The 22543-nt window shown below is 45.9% G+C and overlaps 1 protein-coding gene across 5 annotated transcripts; it reads left to right on the forward strand.

Annotated features, from left to right (window-relative positions):
* The first annotated feature begins 49 nt into the window (after positions 1-49).
* On the forward strand, positions 50-22543 carry LOC105193538 (trithorax group protein osa). 5 transcript variants are annotated; one of them, XM_011158018.3, is made up of 20 exons: positions 51-1344; positions 1521-1643; positions 1755-1961; positions 2613-2672; positions 9775-9922; positions 10291-10389; positions 10523-10848; positions 10944-11340; positions 11436-11561; positions 11682-11863; positions 11999-12040; positions 13071-13268; positions 14072-14291; positions 14414-14596; positions 15166-15325; positions 15405-15666; positions 15839-16010; positions 16122-16432; positions 16704-16943; positions 17325-22459. In XM_011158018.3, exons 1-20 carry the CDS (start codon positions 343-345, stop codon positions 19392-19394), a joined length of 6528 nt encoding a protein of 2175 aa, XP_011156320.1. In that variant the 5' UTR covers positions 51-342; the 3' UTR covers positions 19395-22459. The 5 variants fall into 5 exon arrangements, with proteins under 5 accessions (XP_011156324.1, XP_011156320.1, XP_011156321.1 ...); XM_011158019.3 differs by having other exon boundaries at positions 13071-13259; XM_011158020.3 differs by having other exon boundaries at positions 9775-9907.

Raw genomic sequence — 22543 nt, forward strand, 5'->3', positions numbered from 1 at the left:
GCGTTGGAAACGGCGACCAAAGGAAGAGAGGCGGCTTCGGTGCGTGCCTCGGCCGCAAGATGGCGCGATCCATGCGACGCTGCTTTTGACGTTCGCATATGAGTTTTTTTTGGTTCCCCCGAGTTAGAAAAGGGCAGGAAGTGATTTTTCGTAGCGCGCCGCTTAGGCCAGGCACGGGCGATCGAGGATGTGCCGTAAAGTGTTAGCCGCGAGGCGAGCCGTTCGACTAATCGGTATTTCGATTTCGAGTACGTAGTACTTGGCCCCATAGCGAGGCGCGCACGAGGTCCCGCGATTGGCCAGTTTACGAAAACGACGATGGCTCCGTGAGGAGAGAAGAACATGGCTGCGACGCAAGCCGAGAGCCAACAAAACGATGTGAAGCTGAACGAGTCCGTGAAATGCGCACAGAAGCGTACGCAAGTCGGTGGGAATAGTGCGAGTGCTAGTGCGAAGCAGCAGCTGGATTCCGAGCCGGACGATAAAGTGTCCCGGGGCGCGGCCCAGCTGCTTAAATATGTGAATCGCGGCGGCGGGGACACGACGGGCTACGAGATGAGTCAATACCGCGAGGACATTGGCGGACACCCTGCCGCCGCCGCCGCCGGTGAGGTAAAATCGCCACGCGAGGCCGGGGGCGGCCAGGGGCCCCAGGAGCCCGTCGGCAAGCAATCGGAGGTGCACGACGCGCCCGGCCATCCTGGCCACCCGGGCCATCCGTTCGCGTCGAACGTGATACGCGACTACAGTCCGGGCGACGAGTATAGCAACAACAAATCCGGCGAGTTTCAAGTCGCGACCAAGTCCCTTGCCGATTATCCCCCCGTCGGCAAGCAGCTCCCGCCGGAGTACGTCGCAGCCGCCGCCGCTGCCGCTGCCGCCAAGCACGCCGACTTTTCCGGCAAGCAGCAGCAGCAACAGCAGCAGCAACAACAGCAACAACAACAACAGCACCACCAACAGCAGCAGCAACAGCAACAGCTCGACTACCATGGTAAACACTTGATGCACGAGACCGAGCGGGTGGCCCATCGTGCGGCTGCTGAGATGGAGGAGCATTACTCCGCCTCCAAGATCGAGTCGCGACTCTACTCGGCGGTCGGTGCTGCCAGTTCCGCCGCCAACTTCTCCGGCCAGCCGAGGTTTCTCTCCGGCCAGGGTATGTCCCAGACCGCCGGTCCTACGCCTACCCTCAACCAGTTGCTGCAGGCGTCCACTCCGGTGCATCGGTTTCACGGCAATTATCCTGGAATGGGACCCGAGTATCAACAGCCATGGCCTATGCAAAGGCCACCGGTTGTGCCTCCCGTTTATCCACAACCCAGCCAGCGTCCTCCGCAGACGGTAAACCAACCGATTCTACCTTTTACATTTTGGTTCGACTCGACGATCGAGTCTAATGTGTTATGATTGTTGTTATGAGCTTCTGTACTTTTAGTAATGTCAGTTTTACATCTAAATTGAAACATTGTATCTCTCTGCGTGCGATTCTAATTGTTCTACTTTTTTTCAACTATCAGGGTTCACCGAGATTACATACAGGGCCAGGAGCACAGAGTTCTCCAACACCCATGCAATATCAACAGTATACCCAACGATATTCCTCTCCTACGAGACCTCACACACCTTACAGTCATCATCAGGTAAACAGACTTTGTCTTCCATCGATGACTTTACTGTTACGTGTATTATATTGAAAATGTAGTCAATTGAGCTGGAGAGTTTCTACATGATGTTCTCTTTTATATTTTTAGCTAAACTCTTACACGACGCAAACCAGTCATCCTTCAAGCTTATATACGGAACAAAGGGGGTGGAATCAAGGTGGTCCACCGAATCCACCTCCACCACCGAGTAATCAGGTCACTCCGTCGGGTCAGTCACCACAGCGTGCTTTGTCTCAGTCCCCGGCTCCACCACCTGCCGCGTCACCACAGCCACAGGCTACCAATCAGTCCCAGGTGAACATTGCTAAGACATATGTAATTACGCTAATGGTTGACAGTATCTTGTGTCACTGGAATGTGTCCAGAATTTTAGTTATCTTTGTCACTTTGTAACTTAAAAATATTTTTTTAAAAAAAGTATCTACATATAGAATGTAATTTACTCATAGAAGAGGAATTTTTGTGGAAATGGAGCCTTTCATTTATAGAAGCAAAGAGCTTAACATTGATCTTGATACAGACTGCTTTCTGCTGATGTAACAATGTTATCGGCGCAAAAAGCAATTATTTTTTTATAAATTGAGAGGATTGATCAAGAATATACATTGTCATGGGATATGTATAATATATATATGAATTGTTCATGAAAGAATACGTAAATTAATAGATAGTTGAGAGAGTACACAAATAATATTGCATAATCCGCATTTATTTTCACCTTTTGATTTATAAATTTATAGTGTAACACATTGAGCATTGTAAATAACTCACTTGAGATATTTAAAAGCCCTTGGTAGATATGTACATATGATAGAATCTATCAATATTTCCACGAGTATGTTGAAATATTAAAAGGCATGTAGAATATGACTTAAAAATACTTGTATTTACAGTATATTTCTGTAATGCAAAAATAAACAATTCACGATATTATGTCTTTTTCAGGCTTTCCATAATCTGCAACAGCGAGCTACAACACCAAATACTCAAGGAATTGATTCTGGGGTGAGTTTTCGTATACAGGATTAAAATTAATTTTATTTCTTCCTTAAAGAGATAGAGATTAAGTACGTCGACGTTACATTTAGCGCACCTTCTCGGGACTCAAATAAATGTGTGCGTGTGTGAGTGTGTGGAAAGAAAAGCTTAAAGTATCCGGAACGTAGCAAACAAGTTTTTGCCGGTGATTGCATAATCCTCGTCGTGACAGGAACGATTGTCGTGGAGATTTCACGTACAATTCGAATCGATTCTGCTCTCCTATCGCATTGGAAGCTAGCGCGATTCAGTATAACGATACCAGTCAAATTTGATCGAAATTTAATAGTGCATGCGTGTACGTGTGCGTGAAAGCATCACGTATTCCCCACGAGGACGCCGCGATTCTCGTGACGGTAAACGTAACGATCGGAGTACGCGATCGTGATGCGTACGGGATGCAAGTTTCGAGATCGAAAGGCGAATTTTCCGTATTGCAAAGTCTACTACTTGGTCTCTGTCTATGACTTGAGTCTTGATACTCGTTTGAGTACTTTCCCGACGAAAAGAGCGAGCGAGAGTGAGCGAGCGAAAGGGTGTCCTCTCGCGTGGCGTGCGAGGGGATCAGGAGGCCAAGGAAGTGGCGGAGGAGTAGGAGAAGTAGCAGGAGGCGGTGGAAGAGGAAAAGGAGGATGAGCAGCAAGGAGCGGAAGAGCGTGAGGGGTAGAAGAGCGGCGGAGGACCGACCGATAGTGGGGATGGAGAGTACGCGACTCGTAGAGTTCGATTAGGGCGCGAGTTGCGCGGCCGCCGGAGCCCCAGATATTAGCGACTTCCCCGCGTCGTGTTTCCCCTCCCGCGCGTTCGCGCTGTTCCTGTCCCTCGCCCCGGGGTTACCCCACTCTCCCCACCATCAATTGCGCGCGCGTTTACATGGGCGGGTAAGCGAAAGAACCGTGTGCGGACGGCGCGCGGATAACGCGATGGCCTGGAGGGAGAGACGGGGGGAGGGGGGGAGTCGATGCGAGCGCGGATGTGATTGGTCGGGCTCGACGACGATGACGACGACGACGACGGCGGCGGCGGCGGCGGCGGCGGCGATTCTCCCCACCACTACCGAGCGCGCGACGACGTGACGTTTTGTGTCGCGCTCGGCTATATTCGGTACGCCGGATCATGCGACTGTCACTCTGCGACACGACATCGAACTTCTTGCGCTCCCACGGCGCGATTTCTCGCAATCGCAATCGCAATGTACCGTTCCGCGAAACGTAAGAAACCCCGTGAACTCTCTCGCAGCGACGCGAAATTATTATTGTAGGATCCGCGCGGGACGCCCGGTTTACTCGACCGGAGGTTTCCGGACGCCGTCGTTCGCGCGGCATCGAGCCGTCCCAGGGCGCTCGCTCGCTCGCTCGCTCGCTCCCTCGCTAGAGAGAGATAGAGCGAAAGAGAGAGAAAAAGCGAGAGAAAGAGAGAGCGAGCGAGCGAGCGCGCCCCGGGATACTCACCACCGCGAGATAATATCCCGCGAGATGCGCGACGAGGGGAACAGGACAACATCGTCGGCCCCGTTGGCTCGTCGGCGGCCACCACCAGGGCGGGAGTGCTCGCGGATCTTTAACCGCACGAATCGTTCGCGGAGTACATGCGCTCTCGGCACCGTCGCGCCGATACCCGCCATGTTACGCTCCAGCGTGACTCGCTTCCACGCGACGTTATGAAACGCGACGAGGAAACAATTTGTTGTCTCGCGAGAGCGCGAGATCGATCTGCGAAATACGTGAAATATATCACGGAAAATTTTTATGCGATAATTGATTAATTTTAATAGCAATTTTATAGGAATCGAGGTCGCAATACATTGAGAAAGTAAGCTACGTGTCCTGTATATTATTTTTCTCGCGCTTCTCGCTGCAAAACTGACTGTCCTCGAATTGTAGGAAAAGCTTGGGAAAATGATTATTTGTCCACGGAATAAATATAGACTGGATTTTCCATTAAATTTGAGTAAATGAAGAATTCTATACGGAGGGAAATGAGGGGGATAAATGTGGGAATCGAGAGAAATAATCGCGGGGAAAACCCGCGATGGCGTAAACGGCCGTAAACGGCGGAGCATACTTTATGCACGGTCACGGTGTACATACGGTGTATACTACGGTCAATAAAACGTCGATGTATCGGTAGCGGAGAGACCGCGGAGCGGGCGCGACTCGCGTTATAGTTAGTCGAACCGCGCGCAGAACGACGAGCGGTAGCAGACGATCCAAATGTATAAGCACCGTCTGATGGGAACACATGGGTATTTAGTCTGCTACAGGTGATCTCTCGTACCTTTGCACTCCGGAGAACGAATATCCCTCCCCTTCGACGAGTCCGATTGTCGGCAACGCGGAGGAAAGAATTCGCAGAGATTTAGATCTGAAATTGGATTCGCCGAAATTGTCACGTTTTTTTTTTTTTGACAATCGGCACGATATTTGGCTCACGCTTCTCTCTTTCTCTCTCTCTCTCTCTCTCGCTTACTCCCTCGATAAATAGATGGAGTTGAATGAACCTCGGATTCAGTTATTGTCGCAGCCGACGGGATAATAACATTACGCAGACCGACAGATAAAAATAATGTTACGTAACCCGAGCGATTTCGCGCTCTCCCGAGAAACGCGGGCAAATGTATGCACGTGCCCCGCGTGTCCCCACGAGTACGTCGTTATTTACGTTTTCATTCACGCACGTCTTCCCCGCTGCGCGCGCGCGCGTGTGTACGTGTGTTCGTGAGACCGGTGCCCCCGTGAGAGAAAGAGAAAGAGAGAAAAGAAAGAAATGCCAATCGCGGATCGGACCTCTTCGCACGCGGCGTGGCGCGCCGTATCGCTCAAGATCAACGCGTTTCTATCGAAACGTGCGCGATAACGTAAACACATTCCGTGGCACAACCTCGGGGTGTCGATGGATCTGTGTAAATCGAAGCTTAGGTTGGTTCGCGATTCGCGCCAACTTTTCCATCAACGGAGAATTTTTCTGGACGGAGAAACGGATGTTTCCGAACTGAAATTCGATAACGCGAGACACGAGCTGGCAAGCCGAGAGTGCTTAACGATCGCTCTTAATTTCACTCGGTCGATGAAAGAGGAGTCATGTTCGAATCGAACGCGCCAAAAACGGAGCAAAGGTTTTCGCTTTTCGTTATCGGTCGATAAAAATAATTCTACATACACCAAGAAGATCTGGATCCAGATTTCCGCATTTGGCATCAAATGTCTGAAGTCTGAACATCCTGTCACGTACGGATGATTTTATTTCGGCCCGCGAATCGGATAACTGGTTGTATTTAGCATAAAATAACTTATGTCTCTTTCAGGGATATTTTAAACGTCTTCACTTTTATATCGCGTCCGGATCTTCGATGCTCCGATCCAAGTGGGCATCATACACGCTTTTTTTTCTCTTTTCTTCAATGTTAATTTTCTTTTATTCATAGTCATAAATCATTTTCATTCTTTGATTAAAAGCGTAATTAATCACCGATTCATTCATACATTCATTCAAAGATTGAAAATATTCACGACTATGAAAATACCGACCTCATTTTATTTATATCAAATTTTGTTTTGCTCTGTAATATTTCATTTTTGTTTCATTATTTTCTTATGCTTTTTCTATCATTTTTTCTCGTGTTTTTTGTATTATTTTTTCATATATTTGCCATAAATACGTTTTATTTACATTTTTCGATTAACATTCTTAGAGGGCTTGCTCTGAAACGAAAATAAACGCTCTGTCTATCTGTCCGTTTGTCTCCACGTGAGATTAATGGAACATGGGAAGGGTTTATTTTATTTTTGCATATACAGAACACAGCAAGATAGACATGAATCTCGGTGCCCAGGCTTTACTGGGGCACACGAATTCGCCGATCGAAAAGTGCCGATGTCGTACGACGTTCGCCGACCGCTTGCCGCGCCGCGCGATCTTTGTGCGTGTATATGTTGTGTATGTGTGTGTGTGCGCGCGCTCATCGTATGTATATCCAACACACGAGGCGATCTGTGTGCGCTATACGCTGTATTCGGGACGATAAAGTTGACAACTTTGCGATCCCAGGCCTTTCAGTCACGTTCAAAGTAATGGGCTTTTCGAAGGGAAAAATCGCCACCGGGGGGGAGAAAAGTCTGAGTCCTTTCGCGGGACACGTCGCGAAAACGTAGGATGTTAACGGGAATAATATTATTAGCGAGAATAGATAGTAGAGAGAGCCTGACTATATATACGGGAATATATCGACTTCGGATAGAGTTCCCGAGACCGGAGCCAGGGCTTTTGGGAACGATTTGCTGGCGCACGGTGCCGAGGCTCGGCGGAAACGGCCGAGCGGCGCCGAGCGCTTGCCGCGCCACGAAAGAACGCCCTTCGTTCGACGAGCGAGCGACGAGCCAGCGCCAGCCAGCTAGACGTGGAAACCGAGGTCTCGACGACGACGACGAACGACGAACGACGGACGACGAACGACGGACGACGAACGACGGACGACGAACGACGGACGACAACGAGGAGCGACCTCGATTTCAAAGAGTCGTTTCTCGCCGAACGTTTCGCGCGACCTGTTTCTTTTTTTTTTCCCCTCTTCCTGTCGCGCACCCTACCGTACGTCGCAACGAGTCGCGAGGATTATAACCTGCTTGACGCGTGTGCACGCGACACGCGCACGCACGCACTCGCGCGGGCAGGCACGAATAGAGAGAAGGACGACGATCACGACGACGCGACAATACCGTACTACGTGACTCTACGTGCCTCTCCACAAAGTTCCATCAGCCTCGGTACCGTGACACGGAGCTCTTTGGCAGACTTATTGACACAACATGCGACGTTCGAGGAGAACGAGGTGGCACGCACATGACGGCGGCGAAACGACAGCGTTGGCGGAATAAAAGAGCGCGCGCGAAAGCAAAAAAGAGAGAGAGAGAGAGAGAAAACACGCGCGTCCTCCGACGCGGGCGAAAAGGGGGGGCGGCACAATCAGAAACGAATACAACCAGGAATATAATGTCCGCGTTTAACCGGTACGCCAACGGCAACGTTGTCGGTCGTTGGACAATTGTCTCGCTCCGCGAGAAGCGACACCCGCCACCTCCTTCGCTGCCGCCTGCTGCTGCTGCTGCTGCTGCTGGCGCGTCGTACGTTACTCCGCGCGGTTCTACAAACATGTGAAAGCGCGACTCCGCTTCGCGCTGCAAAATACGTTTCCGCTTCTCTTATTGTCTCTCTCTCTCTCTCTCGCTCTCGCTCGCTTGCTCTCTCTCTCTCTCTCCCTCCGCCTTTGGTTGCCTTTAAGTGGAGGAGAGCCGGTGGTAACGCCTCTCCTTCGATCTCTCGCGTCATGCCGCGAGAGTCCTTGTGCCGGACGGCCTATGTACCGTACATTCGCTCGTATGCCCGAGGAAGTGTTTAATCGGCATCCGCACGGACCAACTATACGCGGTCTGGTAGGTGTAATGATGTGCCTGAATTTTCTTTCGTTCCTCTCGGCCTCACTCCGTTCCCTCCCTCCTCCCTCCGCTTCGCCGCACCTCTCACCCAATCGTTCCTCCTCTTTCGCTCTCTCACTCGCTCGCTCACTCGCTCGCTCGCTCTCGCCCTTCCCTCTAACCCACCTCTATACACTCTGTCCGTCTCTCTCTCCGTTTCTACACCTATCCTCGTCTCCGTTCCACTCTCTTTCTCCTTCCCTCTCCTACCCGCCGCGCGTCCCTTCCCTACTCTCAATGCACGCACACGCGCGCGTACTCACGCACACGCAGGCGGCCGTCGCCGTCGCTGCTGCTGCTGCCGCCGCCGCCGCCGCCGCCACCACCGCCGCCGCCGCTGCCGCTCGTTGTGTGACGGACGACCCGTACGACCAAGTGCGTGTACACGCGGGCACATGCACACACACACGTATGAACGCATACACGGAGCGATTTCGATATACCGTGGAGTATACAGACGGTTGTTGTGCGCTGCTCCGTGGACTGTGGCCGCGAGAGAACGACGCCGCGTGCCATCGCGTTGCGACGACAACGACGGCAACGATCGTCGGTCGTCGCGGGCCTGGATCGTCGTTCCGCCTTGTACCGCTCGGCAACGCGGGATAGTGTGTGACAAGAGCGAACGTTCGTGCGCGAATATACTAACCGCCGCGCGCGCGGACTCGAATAACATGGGCGACATCGCCGTTGCTGACTTGTCGCTTCGCTTCGCGCCGCTTCGGACGCCCGTTCTCGTCCTCGTCCTCATCCTCGTCGCCGTCGCCGTCGCCGTCGTATCGACTCCAATTGATTTTTGAGAGACGAGAAATACGCGATCGCGCGATCGTAGCCTGCGCTCGCGTCACCATCGTGCGAACGCGCGAGAGAGGTACGCCCGTCGAGTGGTACGACGACGTCGTGGTTTCTTCGTGGCGCGCGTCGTCCGTAGCCACGAAGGCGGCGCGAACACAGAAACCGCCGACGTAGCAGCAGCGAGGTGAACTCACGCGCGTGTGTGTATATGTGTGTGTGTGTGCGTGCGTGTACGTGTGTGTGTGTCTGCGATTCCTCCGGCAAATCCGGCCGTTCCTCCTTGTGTGCACCTACGGACTCCGACTTCTTCACGCGGCTACTTCGCTCCCCCCGATTGTGTGTGTATATCACCACGGGCGAGCCGCGACTCCCGACTTCTGACTGTTTACGTCGTCAACGTTTCCGTATCTTGTATTTTTTAACAAGTGCCCCCGCGCTATCGTGGTGACTGAATATTTGCGATGGCTTTGCAACGGACGTTTACCATTGTGCTGACCTACTTCAAAAGACTACAACTAATATTTCTAGACTAATCACATGATGTACGAATTTTTAATAGTTGTGTGAAAAGTTGTATTTGTAAAATGTATCTCTTTATCAGCTGATCAAATTTGTTGACTCCACACTGGTTTACGCGTTATAAATTAAAATTGCAGAAGCTAGTAATCAATTAAGATGTGTACATTGCACTAGAATTTGTCACGTTTGATTTAGAATTGCGATTACATTTTATGTTATTTTTCTTGAATTTCCAATCTCTTTCTTGTTATGCAAATTGTTATTCTGTGGTTTAATCTGAATTGCAGGAATTATCAGGACAGAATAGCAACGACAGTTCGAATGGACCAGCTTGCCCAGGGACACCAAATTCTCAGGGGATGAGACCTACCCCGTCACCTACAGGATCCACAGGTTCTCGCTCGATGTCCCCTGCTGTTGGTCGGTCTTTTTTACGTCTGTCTCTCTTTTCACTCGCATTTGTACTTAATAATAGAATTACAGATTGCCCTGTGCAAAATATCCTTGTGCGTTCCTTTGCCCACATTCTTTGATGAATGATTTGGACTCGATTCTTTTCACAGAAAGAAAATTTTACCTCGCGTTAACTTTTCAACGTATCTGGGATATCCTGCACAGCGCTTTTGATGTATTTGAATTTGAAATTGTTTGTGTTCTTTTTTTTTTTAACATTGATATTGTGAAGAATTATAATATTGGTGTTACATAAGAATTTGTCTATTGTTGCCTTACTCTTTTTTTTTCTCTTCTTGCGTCACGTATGAGATGTTGGAGTATCTAAAATTTTATTCTTGAATGTACAGGCCAACAAAACGTTCAGATGCCTCCACGTCCGTCGAGTAGCCAGTCGGATGGTAGTGGACCAGCACCGCGCATGAGTCACTCTCCTATGACCACTCAAGGTACTGTAACGTTCCACCTTTTTCCTGGGGGAAGTGGGCTTTTGTTATACATTTTTACAAAATTTATTTTTATTGCAAAGATTGTTATATTAAAATCAAAATAATAATTAAGTAAAATGGTCATTAATTTCAGGAGCATACCAACAACCATTGGGTCCTTCACCACACATGCATAGCTACAAAATGAACAGCACTGGTCCTGGTGTAGTGCAACCGGGACCCGGTTCGACGGCTCTCGGTGGGATCAGTCCAATGGGTGGTGGGATGGGCTATGCAGCTGGTGGAGCAGCTGCGGGTCAGCCTGGAGGTTATCATCCACAATCTACGTATCCACCTCCGCGTCCTCACATGCAGTTTCCACAGGGATATCCAACGCCCGCGAATTCGCAACCACCTCCCAACAATCAGTATCAACCTCCCAACAGACCCAATAATTTGGTACAATATCCACCGTACACGGTAATAAACATTTAATTTAGTCAATAATGTATAGCTATGATTTATTTCAGTGTTATATTGATCGAAGGTAATGTTCTCTATTGTGTCTCTTTCAGCATAAAATGGGCTTTAACAGTGTACCGCCGGGAATGCCACCGAGTCCGGGACCGCCGCAGGTTTACGGTGCTGGTGGCACTACCGCAATGGTACCGCCAGGCGCTCCAGGAGTGCCTGTCATCGGTAACATGGGACCGCCAGCGAGCTCCATGGGTCCACCACCACCGTCTCCTAACCACATAAGTAACCAACCACCACCGCCTACTAGCTCAGCGGTATCACACTTACATACGCCGGCGGCCACGCCGCCTCTAAATCACGAGGGCAGTCCGATGCCGCCACCGAGTACAACACCGAATTCGCATCCCGCGTCTGTCCCAACTCCCACCAGCCACAATTCCGCAGATCTCACGGCTGAGACTTCCAACGATAGTGGTATAACCACGACCGCTTCAGGTGAGTCGAGAAAAAATCTCTAAAATTGAGCACATTTTATCTTTTTATTTATCGTCTATACAAATAAATAATGAAATTGCACGTTTTATGCGTAGGTACGTCAGCTATAAATGTCATATCTACTTCGAGTGGTACTGTGACGTCTGTAATAACAACAGGTCCAGACGGTACGTCCCTAGATGAAGGTTCACAGCAGTCAACGTTATCTAACGCATCAGCTGGTTAGTATTATTTCTAGATCTGTACATTTTACGTTCGTGCATCTTAATCTCGTAAAATTGCGGCCGTCGCGATACAGAAATCACGAGTACAATTATCTTAACCAAATGTATTATAAATAGCCTCTGGGGAAGATCCAGCATTTACACCAAAAGTGCGGAAGGAGATGATAGGAGGATACCATAGCCATCCTGCGACACCACAAAGCACTGTTCCGTCTCCTGGCGCTGCTAGCATTAATTCGATTCACGAAGAATATCCCGATATGAACAGTCCTGGTTGGCCGCGTACTCCTGCTAGTCCTGTACGTATCATCCGCATGCATTTTCACACGTGATACACATTCTGACGTATTAAATTAGCACAGTTCACTTATTACCTCAGATCAAGTTCGAATGCAATATATTATTTGCATTTTCAATATTTTAATATTTTACAGGTGTTTAACAGTCATGTGCCTCAAGACCCGTACAGATCTAAGGTTATTGTTTTTTCACTACAAATATTCGTTATATCGTCAAGATATAATTGCCATTCCCCCTTTTGCACTCCACGCTTTAGTCATTTTTATCCTACACTAACTTTTCTTGCTTGGCACATATGCATTATATTAATCTCGCAGGTGATAATGTCATCCATAAAAACTACATCAAGTATTTAAAGCCTTGTTGTTTCAATAGTATATTAATATATTCTTAATAATCTAACTTCTAATTTGCATATTAATATTTTTAAGTATATTATTATGATATTACTAACGTAACATTTGTTTGTATTGGATAACACAATAATTAACTACTTTTACAAGATTACAAAAGAATTACGATATAACGCTTTAATTAGTATAGTGATATAACCCCACAAATATTACCACAAATTACTAGTATTTTGCAGCAATCGCGTATGATGTTACATGGACGATTGATCGAAACCATATACAATATATTGATGTGCTTATTTCTTGCATTCCGTATATATATTATTTTTTTTAAATAAATTTTTAGTAAGTTCCCTTTATTTCTTCATATTATCTGCATAATAACAGAATGTTTATTTAATAATTATTGCATGCATTAAATCAACTAGGCTGCATATTATGTATTGCTCTGTTCCATTTAATTTTCAATGAATAGGAAATGACATTTAAAAAAAATTTAGAGAGAGATCGAATAGTTATCGAAATCTTTAAGAATACTAATATGTAATGCTTATAATCTGTAGATTTACTTAATGTACGTTTTACTAATGATAATGAAGACTATGTTAATGACTAGTGTCAATTAAAACCAAACGGAGACAAGAGATGTACAAGTATTCAGAATTACGTTTATGCATGTTAGATAATGGCTACAATTGGGATTACACGTTCGCGGCTTTGCAAGAATAATATAATTGTTTTATGTTATATCAATAATACACAATGAGACATTTCTGACGAATTTATATATTAATAGAATTTCACATAAAATTCTCTAGCGTATGTTAAAGAAGCGTAATTGTGCGACTTTCAGAAGACAGATAGTCTGGCAAAGTTATACGAAATGGACGACTCGATAGAGCGAAGAACCTGGCTGGACAAGCTGGTCAATTTCATGGAAGAACGAAGATCACCGATCACCAGCTGTCCTACGATCTCCAAGAACCCCCTCGATCTATTTCGGCTTTACATCTACGTGAAGGAGAGGGGGGGCTTCATGGAGGTATGCAAGGTGCAGTGTAGTTCCATCTAGCCCTTGGTGTCTTACATAGTTTTTGTATTGTTTTTATGTATTTTTACATTCTTTATATTTGTTCTGCACACTGTACATTTTTGAGGTGTCTTATATCGATTACTTCTCGCTATCGATGCTCGACGATTTAAAATACGTTTGCAATTCGCATCGAGCATGTGACAAAATTTTAGCGATTTATCGAAATTCAGATCTTAAATTGAAATAATTTATAACAGGAACACCTCAGAATATACGCTTTATTTTTTACATCTGTATTGAATTGTGCATGATGTACGTATAGTTGTATTATTTTTGCTATTAGTATTATCCCTTTCTCATAATCTGTGTCAAACATTGGGAAAAGAAAAAAAAAGAAAAGCTAAACATGTCTTTTCTTGAAGTAGTTGTTCAACAGTCGAATATGGAAACACCCTGATCTACAAACCTTGGTGCTATATGGAATTATTCTAATAGTCACACAACGAAGATAAACTTTTAATGTCGAAATATTACAATAACGGTAATTCGTTCCGATTGTACTCTGTGTATTTCTCTCATCCCTTTTTTTTTTTTTTTTTTTTTATATTTGCATGCGTTTAGAAATCGCCGACTTATATAGATATCATTGTTTTGAGACTGGTACCTCAAGCTACAGAACCTCGGCGATGCCTTTTGTATCATTGCGTTTATCTATTTCTTTTGGACATGCAGATTTTTTTGGTCTGTGTTTGAGATTCGACGTGAAATTACTTTTTCGTGAGCGTAATAAAGAACGCGTGTGTGTAATTTCCTTCTAATAGGTGACGAAAAACAAGACCTGGAAAGATATAGCCGGCCTGTTGGGCATCGGTGCGAGCAGTAGTGCTGCTTACACATTGCGCAAACACTATACGAAACACCTGCTGGCATATGAATGTCACTTTGATCGCGGGGGTGTGGATCCGCAACCCATTATCAATCAGGTTGAGGCGGGTTCGAAAAAGAAGGGAACTAAGGGAACTGCTTCCGTACCATCACCAGGTATGGACTATATTACATATATACAATATATTTCTCTCGGAAGTTTTGTCTATTTGTATACAAAACTTTTTTGTATCAAAAGATTTGTTCTCGACTAGAAAAGTAAGGATTCGTGCTTGTAGGTTCTTCCAATTCTCAAGATTCCTTTCCCGCTGCTGGATCAAGTAACGCTTCCATGGACGGCTATGGAAACTATCAAAGTAGTTACGCAGGCGGCGCACCCGGTGGTGTCCCGGTGTCGTCGGAGTACACGCCTCCGCCACCTAGACCACCCAGTCAAAGTAGTGCACCATCCGCTCATCAAGGTAAGTTTTCATAGTTTACAATCCCTTAACTGTGCATGTCATTAAATTCATTTTTACAATGATGTCTATTGATATTGTAAAACTTATTTAACATGTTGTAAAACTTACCAAATATAGAGTCAATCTGCACTAGTCAATCAAGAAATTAATTTAGTCGGTAAACAAATACAACTTAATCTAATTACATTTTTAAGTAAAAAATATATTAAATAAAATTTGTGAAAATTAGATCTAAAAATATCAATTTATTATTTTGAAGTTTTGTTATTTCAATAATATTAATCTAAGCTTTTAGAATCAGGCGAGGAATTATTGTCATAAATTTTATATAACGAAGATTTAATAACGTTTACAAATTTTAATAAGGAACAATTCTGTAATAACAATCTTCTTTGGTGTCAATAATATAAACAAACCATTCAAAATTTTATCATTGATCTTATTATTTTAATATTTTTCTTAAATATTTATTTACTAGTGATTGTTCACGACTGATGCAGCGATCCTCTTTGTTTGGATATCAACTAACTTCATTAACAATTTTACGACAAACAATTTTGTTTTTGAAGGGATACAACAAGGTAGTTACCAGAACACGGGCTCCTATCAGAACTATCCGCAAGAACAGTATATTCGGCCGCAGGCAAACGCGTTGTCTCAGCAAGCAGAGTTCAATCAACCGTACTCGCCCAGATCACATTATCCTCCATATGTACCGGATGTCGACAGGTGAGATATCATCGTTATGTTCCTCGTTTCAATAATTGTTTCGCGGAGGAAGACGTCCTCATATTTTCGTCGCGTACAGGGGATACCCGGGTGGTAACATGCCGCCGAACAACGCTACTGGACAGGACATGTACAACAGATACACCGGCGGTCAACAGGGCCCTGCTAGCTATCCCACAGGAACGCCTCCTAGCGCGCGGAGCAATAGCTATCCGTCGGGACCGCAGGCTCATCCGGCCGCTGTGCAACAACAAACGGCGACTAGCCAGCCTTCCTCGCCCTCGCAACCGCCAACTGTGTCGTCATACTCGTGTCCGCAAGACTACTATCGACAGGAACAAGTAATAGGCGATATTTTTATTTTAGTAATCACATTGTTATATTTATGTTGTCCGCATTCGAAACAAATTTCATTTAATTTTTTATTCCTCAAATTATTTTCTGTGATTTTACAACTTTTTGATATATTAAGTTGACAGTATTCTCTTATAGCATTCTATTATTGCATTGCAGAGTGGATACGGAGCGCCTGGTGGAACTCAGATATATTCTGGAAGCGGATCGGCGAACAAAAACATGCCACCACCCCCTCCGGGACCTACTCAACCTAGACGCCACCCAGATTTTGCCAAAGACCAACAGTATCCCCACCAACAGTATAATCAACAACGACCAGCGTATCCAGGTGAAACAAATTAATGTCGACAATTATACATTATCATTTTACAAGTTTTGCAAGTTAAGTGAGAGTACTTCGATCGTGATTAACCCGAGGAAATGCGATTTATTGCTGCAGGATGGCCAAATACAACTAATCAATACAATAGTAATAGTGGAAACAACAGGGTTCAGTACCCAACTCAGCAGGCACCATCGCCATCGCAACCACCTCCACCTCAGCAACCGCAACAAGCCCAAGTCGTCACCGCTGCTCCACCCGCTCCAGCGGTCGCCGGTATGCCTAGTAGTCAACAATGGGCTAGCCAGCAATCGAGCAGGTCCTCGTCTCAACCGTCTCTGAATACTATAGCGCATCCGCCTCCACCATGGGATCATCGCTACACGAATCAACCGTCCCCTTTGTATCCAACACCCGGGAGTCATCAGGTACGTGTCTAATTCTTTTACAAACAATATACTTCTCAAAATTAATTATAATTTAACTATCTAATTAGTTAATTCATTAATTAACATAGAACATGAAGCTATGAGTTGTAGATTCTTTTGTCAATCGGCATATCTTATATTGTGTTAGCATATACTTTAATTAATACTTTTTCTTATCACAACTGTTATTTATGATATACACTTGTTTTGCGACATGTTGTATCGTTAAGATTTTTTGTAGACAAATAAGGTATCGTATTATTTGGCACAGAATCAACTCGGAGTGAATCCCATGATCAGCCAGCAACCAACGTCAAAGAGAGAAATGACATTCCCTCCGGATAGCGTAGAAGCGATCACGCCTCTTTTATACAAGCGACGAAAATTGGCGCGCGCTGACGTAGCGCCAGTAGAAGCTTGGCGTATTATGATGGCTTTGAGATCGGGTCTCCTCGCCGAGAGCTGCTGGGCCCTCGACGTATTAAATATTTTGTTATTCGATGATTCTTCTGTAAGTATATTTTTTGTTGTTGCAATTTATTTTAAAGGAAAAATCAAAGTGATTACATAAACATTCATACAATAAAAGAGAAAAGAAATGTAATGAATGATATACAAAAAGTATTAATAAATCTCTCGTGTTGTAAAATTACTTATACATTTTGAGAACCTAATTAGAAACGTTTGTATAAAATTAAAAAGTTGTAAAATATTTGTATATAAAGCGAATTTTTAATTTATCGATTGCTCAATCGCTATTATCAATACGATTTTGCTTTGTAAAAGTTGCATTTGCACATAATAAGATTGATCAATGATTGATTAAAAAACTATAATAATAGTAGAATAGGCATACCTATTGGAAAGATATCTATAAATCTTTTATTTACAGGTAAGTTACTTCGGATTGACACATCTACCCGGACTACTGGATTGTCTGCTGGAACACTTCTCGCGTTCTCTCTCCGACATGTTCGAATCATGTGTAAACGACGACGATCGCTACTGTCAAGCCGCGGATGGTCCGGAAGTAGATCTCGGTGCAGTGACGCGCCCGATCGATTCGGAGGATCGGACGAAACTGTTGTCGACATCGAACTATACGTATCTTTCGAGGAGAGGTCGCCCCGTCAAAATCGTCTCTCGGGATGACGATCTGTTCGTTTTGGACACTCGGAGGCCTTGGGATCATCAGGAGTGCGAGTCGGAAACCGAGCCATGGCAAGTCGACGCAAACGCGACCAAATACATCGTCACGTGTTTTCAATCTGAGGTTGGCTCGGTGCCTTTCGCTCGTTTGCTAAGGGACGAGAAACCGCCGCTGTTACAAAAGGAAGTTGACAGCACGGATTTGAAGGAAGAAGCCAAAGCAGATAGCGTCAGTGGTGTTCACGAGACGCTGGACTTTACCCACAAGTCCGGCGAGCTCGGCGACAAGCAATCCAACAAAGATAGTGGTGAACGCAAGCAGCAGCTAGACAAGAAGAAAAAGACGAAAACTTTGAGTGACGTGCTGTCGAGGATCAAGAAGGAACCTGTAGAGATGAACGATCTCACGAGGGAGCTGTTCGAGAAGAAGAACGATGGCTTCAAAAAAGATTGTGACAGCGAAGTGACGAAAGCGAACAACAATATGGGCGAGCATTTTGGCAGTGACGTGTCGTCGAAGAACGACGAGGACTCGTTGCCGACGCAGAATGGACTGAACGAATCGACGACAGCGGCGACGGCGGCGGCGGCGCTAACAGTGACAGCGATGTCAACGTCAATGTCAACGTCGACATCAACGGCGACGGCACCTGGAAGCGATAACACCGTAGACAAAACTGAAGTCAAGATAGAAACGACGGAGGAACAAGAACCGGAAACGACGAGCGATGATAAGGAGGGACCAAGATTAAAGATAAGAGATCCGGCAGGAACGCTAAAGCGACGGAGGATAAGCGACTACGAGGACGAGAGTTACTCCAGGGACGAGGCGAGTCTCTACCTGGTGACGGAGACGCAGGACAGCCTGGCCCGTCGTTGCGTGTGCCTGTCGACGATCCTAAGGAATCTCACCTTCATCCCCGGCAACGAGGCGGAATTTGCGAAGAACGTTACGTTCCTCAGCCTGCTCGGCAAGTTGCTGCTCCTACACCACGAGCACCCGATAAGGGCGCAAAAGACGCGTAATTACGATCGCGAAGAGGACGCGGATTTCGCGGACTCGTGTAGCAGTTTGCAGGGCGAGGGCGAGTGGTGGTGGGACTTTCTTCATCACGTGAGGGAGAACGTTCTCGTGATGGCCGCCAACATATCCGGTCACATGGACCTGAGCCAGCATCCGGAGGAGATCTCGCGACCGGTGCTCGACGGCCTCCTGCACTGGGCCGTATGCCCAGCGGCACACGGTCAGGATCCCTTCCCGACGGTCAGCCCGAATTCCTCGCTGTCGCCGCAGAGACTCGCGCTCGAGGCGTTGTGCAAATTATGCGTGACCGAGTGCAACGTTGACTTGGTGGTGGCGACGCCGCCGTACTCACGATTACAGAGACTATGCTCGGTGCTGACCAGGCTCCTCTGCCGCAGCGAGGAACAGGTGTTGCGCGAGTTCGGCGTGAATCTACTGCACTTCCTCTCGGCCGCGGACAGCGGCGTTGCGCGCACCATCGCCCTGCAGACGCCCTGTGTCGCGCTGCTCGTCGCGTTCATCGAGCAGGCCGAGTCGAGTGCTCTCGGCGTCGCTAATCAGCACGGTCTCGCGGCTCTGCGCGACAATCCCGAATCGATGGGTACCAGCCTCGACATGTTGCGACGTGCGGCCGGCACGCTGCTCAATCTCGCCAGGCATCCGGACAACCGAACTCTTCTCCTGCAACACGAGTCCCGCCTGCTCGCCTTGGTCATGAGCCAGATCCTGGATCAGCAGGTCGCTGCGATAGTCGCGCGTGTGCTGTTCCAGTGCTCGAGGGGCACGTAACTCTCTGTCGTCGGTCGGAACACTGCTACGCTATAATTGCGCGGTTATGTTATTAACGGTGACGACGGCGACGATGACGATGACGATGACGATGACGATGACGATGACGGTGACGATGACGATGACGATGACTACTAACTAGTACGACTACTAAATATTACTACTACGACGACGATGATACGACGAGTAATAAAACGCACGCAACGACGCGACAATGTTGTGATGACACGACGTTGTGTTGGGACGGCTGCAGTGCGTTTAAAAGGCGAACGTGTGAGAAAAGCGGGAGATAGACGTGATACACGGAAAGAGAGACGAGGAGGAGTGACAAGGTGAGAGAGACACGCGCGCGACGTGATAGTGTGCACGAGTGAAGGAACAAAAGTGCTGATGAAAAGCCATGGCAGCGCAGTTGTAGTTTTATATCGATTAAACAGGAAGTAAGAAAGTTTAATTATTGGTGTTAGCGTGTAGGTATACCCGATGCGATCTCCGCCCGTCGGTATACCTTCCCCTTCGATGAATTGGAATAATATCGATAGTGTAAGATATTTCATAGTTAATGAAGGAAAAAGATACACAATACACACATACACACAAATACAGGTAGAAAAACACATGAAATCGACACGTAAACACACCCCATATCCATACACACACACATACACACAACACACACACAGAGAGAGAGAGAGAGAGTGTATCACACGATACGGACACAGATCACACGCATATGTGCACGCGCGCGTGCCACGCGAGCGTAACACACACGACACACAACACATACACGTATACTTGCGTACGCAGTAAAAAAAAAGAAACGGACTTTCAAGAGACAACGGTCAGCTGCATAATAATATATATACCAAGAATCATGTCGGCGAACCTTAATGGTGCGATGTGGAATGATATATCGGATGATGATATATATAAATATTAAACGATAATATAATGCAAATTTTTATATTTGCATGTTTTGTGCTGTAATTAGCGAGTAATTAAGATATTTTGTAGATAACACACTTCCATTTGAATCTTATTCGATTTTCGTGCTGCGGCTACGGTGGCGCAAATATACGTTTGCGGCTGTAAGGTCGCAAAAAGTCTCGATTTTAGAAGCACAGGCAGAAACTAGAACTGAAGAAAGACATTGCTAGAAGAGAAAAAAAAATAATATACGTGTGATAAAGCCGCTGATTGAGAGGGAAGAGTAGAAGAGAGAAAGAGAGCGTGAAAGCGAGTAGGAGAGTAGGAGCGAGGATGCGTGCATGCGTGCGTACATGTTTATGTATTTGTGTATTGCGTGCATGCATGTATGTATCTATGTATGTATGTATATGTTTGCGAGTCGGAGAGAAAGGGAAAGAAAGAAGTAGTAAGACAGAAAAACGGATACAGAGAAAGAGAGAGAGAGAAAAAGAGAGAGAACGGGTGAGAAAACGTTCGAGTTAGAGAGAGAATGCAGGGGACAGAGATGCTGTAACCCTCCTCTATTCTAAACTGACCCCTTATTCTCGAAAAAATATCACGTACGAAAATCGTTCAGTATACGTATATATTATAGATCTTCGTATGATGTATAGATTCAAGAATAGGCCTCCGGTCCCTCTATTCTGAAATCCCCTCTCGGTACTCTTGTACTCTAGTAGCGGAACGCCGTCGCGTGTTTGTTCCGCGTGTTCGTTTCATTCGCTTCTCCCATTCTACGTACGGTGACGCGGCAGAGTTACTACACGCGTAAAACAGTGCGAGAGAGGAATTCCAGTTTACAGGGAACAGAGACAGCTGTTCCAGAAGATAGAGAGGGGATCTGGAATAGAGCGGGTCTAGAGCACATGTCCGTCTATACGTGCGCGCAAGAGATGCATGGATGCGACGCGTGTGTGTTTAATATGTTGCGCGAGTGTGCGGTACGTGCATACGGCGCTTCGACAAACGGGGGCCCATATGTGCGCGCATCAACATAAAAAATGATTTTAGAAAGAAAAAAAGGTGCGTGCGTGCGTGCGCGTGGGTGTATGCACGGAGGATGGGGGTGCTGGTAGAAAAAGGGGTGGGGACAGTGTCTGTGAAAAAAAAGAGAAAGAAAACACAAATATAGCTTGCGAAACTAACTGATTAATTTATATAGTCACTTAAATTATCGTTAATTTTGCAGTAATTTGAATTTCTAGGAGATTTCAAAGTTTCGGTGAATTTTTCTTCTTTTTTTTTTTTTTTTTTTCCAATGGCTTCCTTTCAATGAGAGATTTGAAAGTAGTAAAACTAACTGCAGTCTTTTTTTGGAATAAACCTATTTATAAACGTAATTAAACGCCGTTGTGATAACAAAAAGAAGTATAAAGAAAAAGAAACGGAGAGGCGGAAGATGAGAAAACCAACCATTATGTAGAAGCAGATAAAAGTGATTCTGGGCGATAATGTAGAAACGAATATATTAAAAAGATAAAACAAGAGGATTTTTAAATTTAAGCTCGATCGTGCCATTAAACGATTCTAATGGGAATATATTTATAACCAAGATTTTATGCTTTTTCAAAGCGCGCATATACGTTATTGTAAAACTAACAAATACCGATTGTCAGCTTGCACATATTTTGACGATTCTTACGATACATACATCTACCTAATTGTAAAATCCCACTCTCACGAACATTTACGCAACAGTTGCAAGAAAAAGTAAAAGGGAAAAAGAGAGAGAGAGAGACGCATTCGAACTCGTCGTCGCACACCTTCCACTGGTATACTTCCTCGTTTCGTAGAGAGAATGAATTTAAGAAAAACGGAATGATGATTTAGTTTTCACATACGACGTGTAGCCGTTTAAAACGACTCGAATTCTTGCGAAGACATACGATTTAGAAGCGTGTTGAGATAAGTTAAACAGAACACTTTCCCTGGTCCCAGCTTCTCCCCGACCCCAAAGTATCCTATTCTATAGATATCTAAATACATGTAGTTCTTAAATTATTTACTTTAGTTCGAGTGGAGATGCCTGTAAGTGTAATTTACTAAGACTTTTTGTAAATAAATTATGAAATAAACTAGACGTACTTTATCCAAGACGAAGATGCGATCTGACTTTGGCAAGATACAATGATATAATGATGATAATAATAATAATAAAAAAATGTAGGGCATTAGAGAGA

The sequence above is a fragment of the Solenopsis invicta genome, chromosome 7 (genome assembly GCF_016802725.1).
Source record: "Solenopsis invicta isolate M01_SB chromosome 7, UNIL_Sinv_3.0, whole genome shotgun sequence".
In the NCBI taxonomy this organism is placed as follows: Eukaryota; Metazoa; Arthropoda; class Insecta; order Hymenoptera; family Formicidae; genus Solenopsis; species Solenopsis invicta.

Excerpts from the sequence above, each read along its gene's own strand:
- LOC105193538 (XM_011158018.3), top strand. The coding sequence starts at position 343 with ATGGCTGCGACGCAAGCCGAGAGCCAACAAAACGATGTGAAGCTGAAC. Across the intron at positions 10,849-10,943 it reads TACAATATCCACCGTACACG|CATAAAATGGGCTTTAACAG; the intron begins GTAATAAACATT and ends TGTCTCTTTCAG. Across the intron at positions 15,667-15,838 it reads ACTACTATCGACAGGAACAA|AGTGGATACGGAGCGCCTGG; the intron begins GTAATAGGCGAT and ends ATTGCATTGCAG.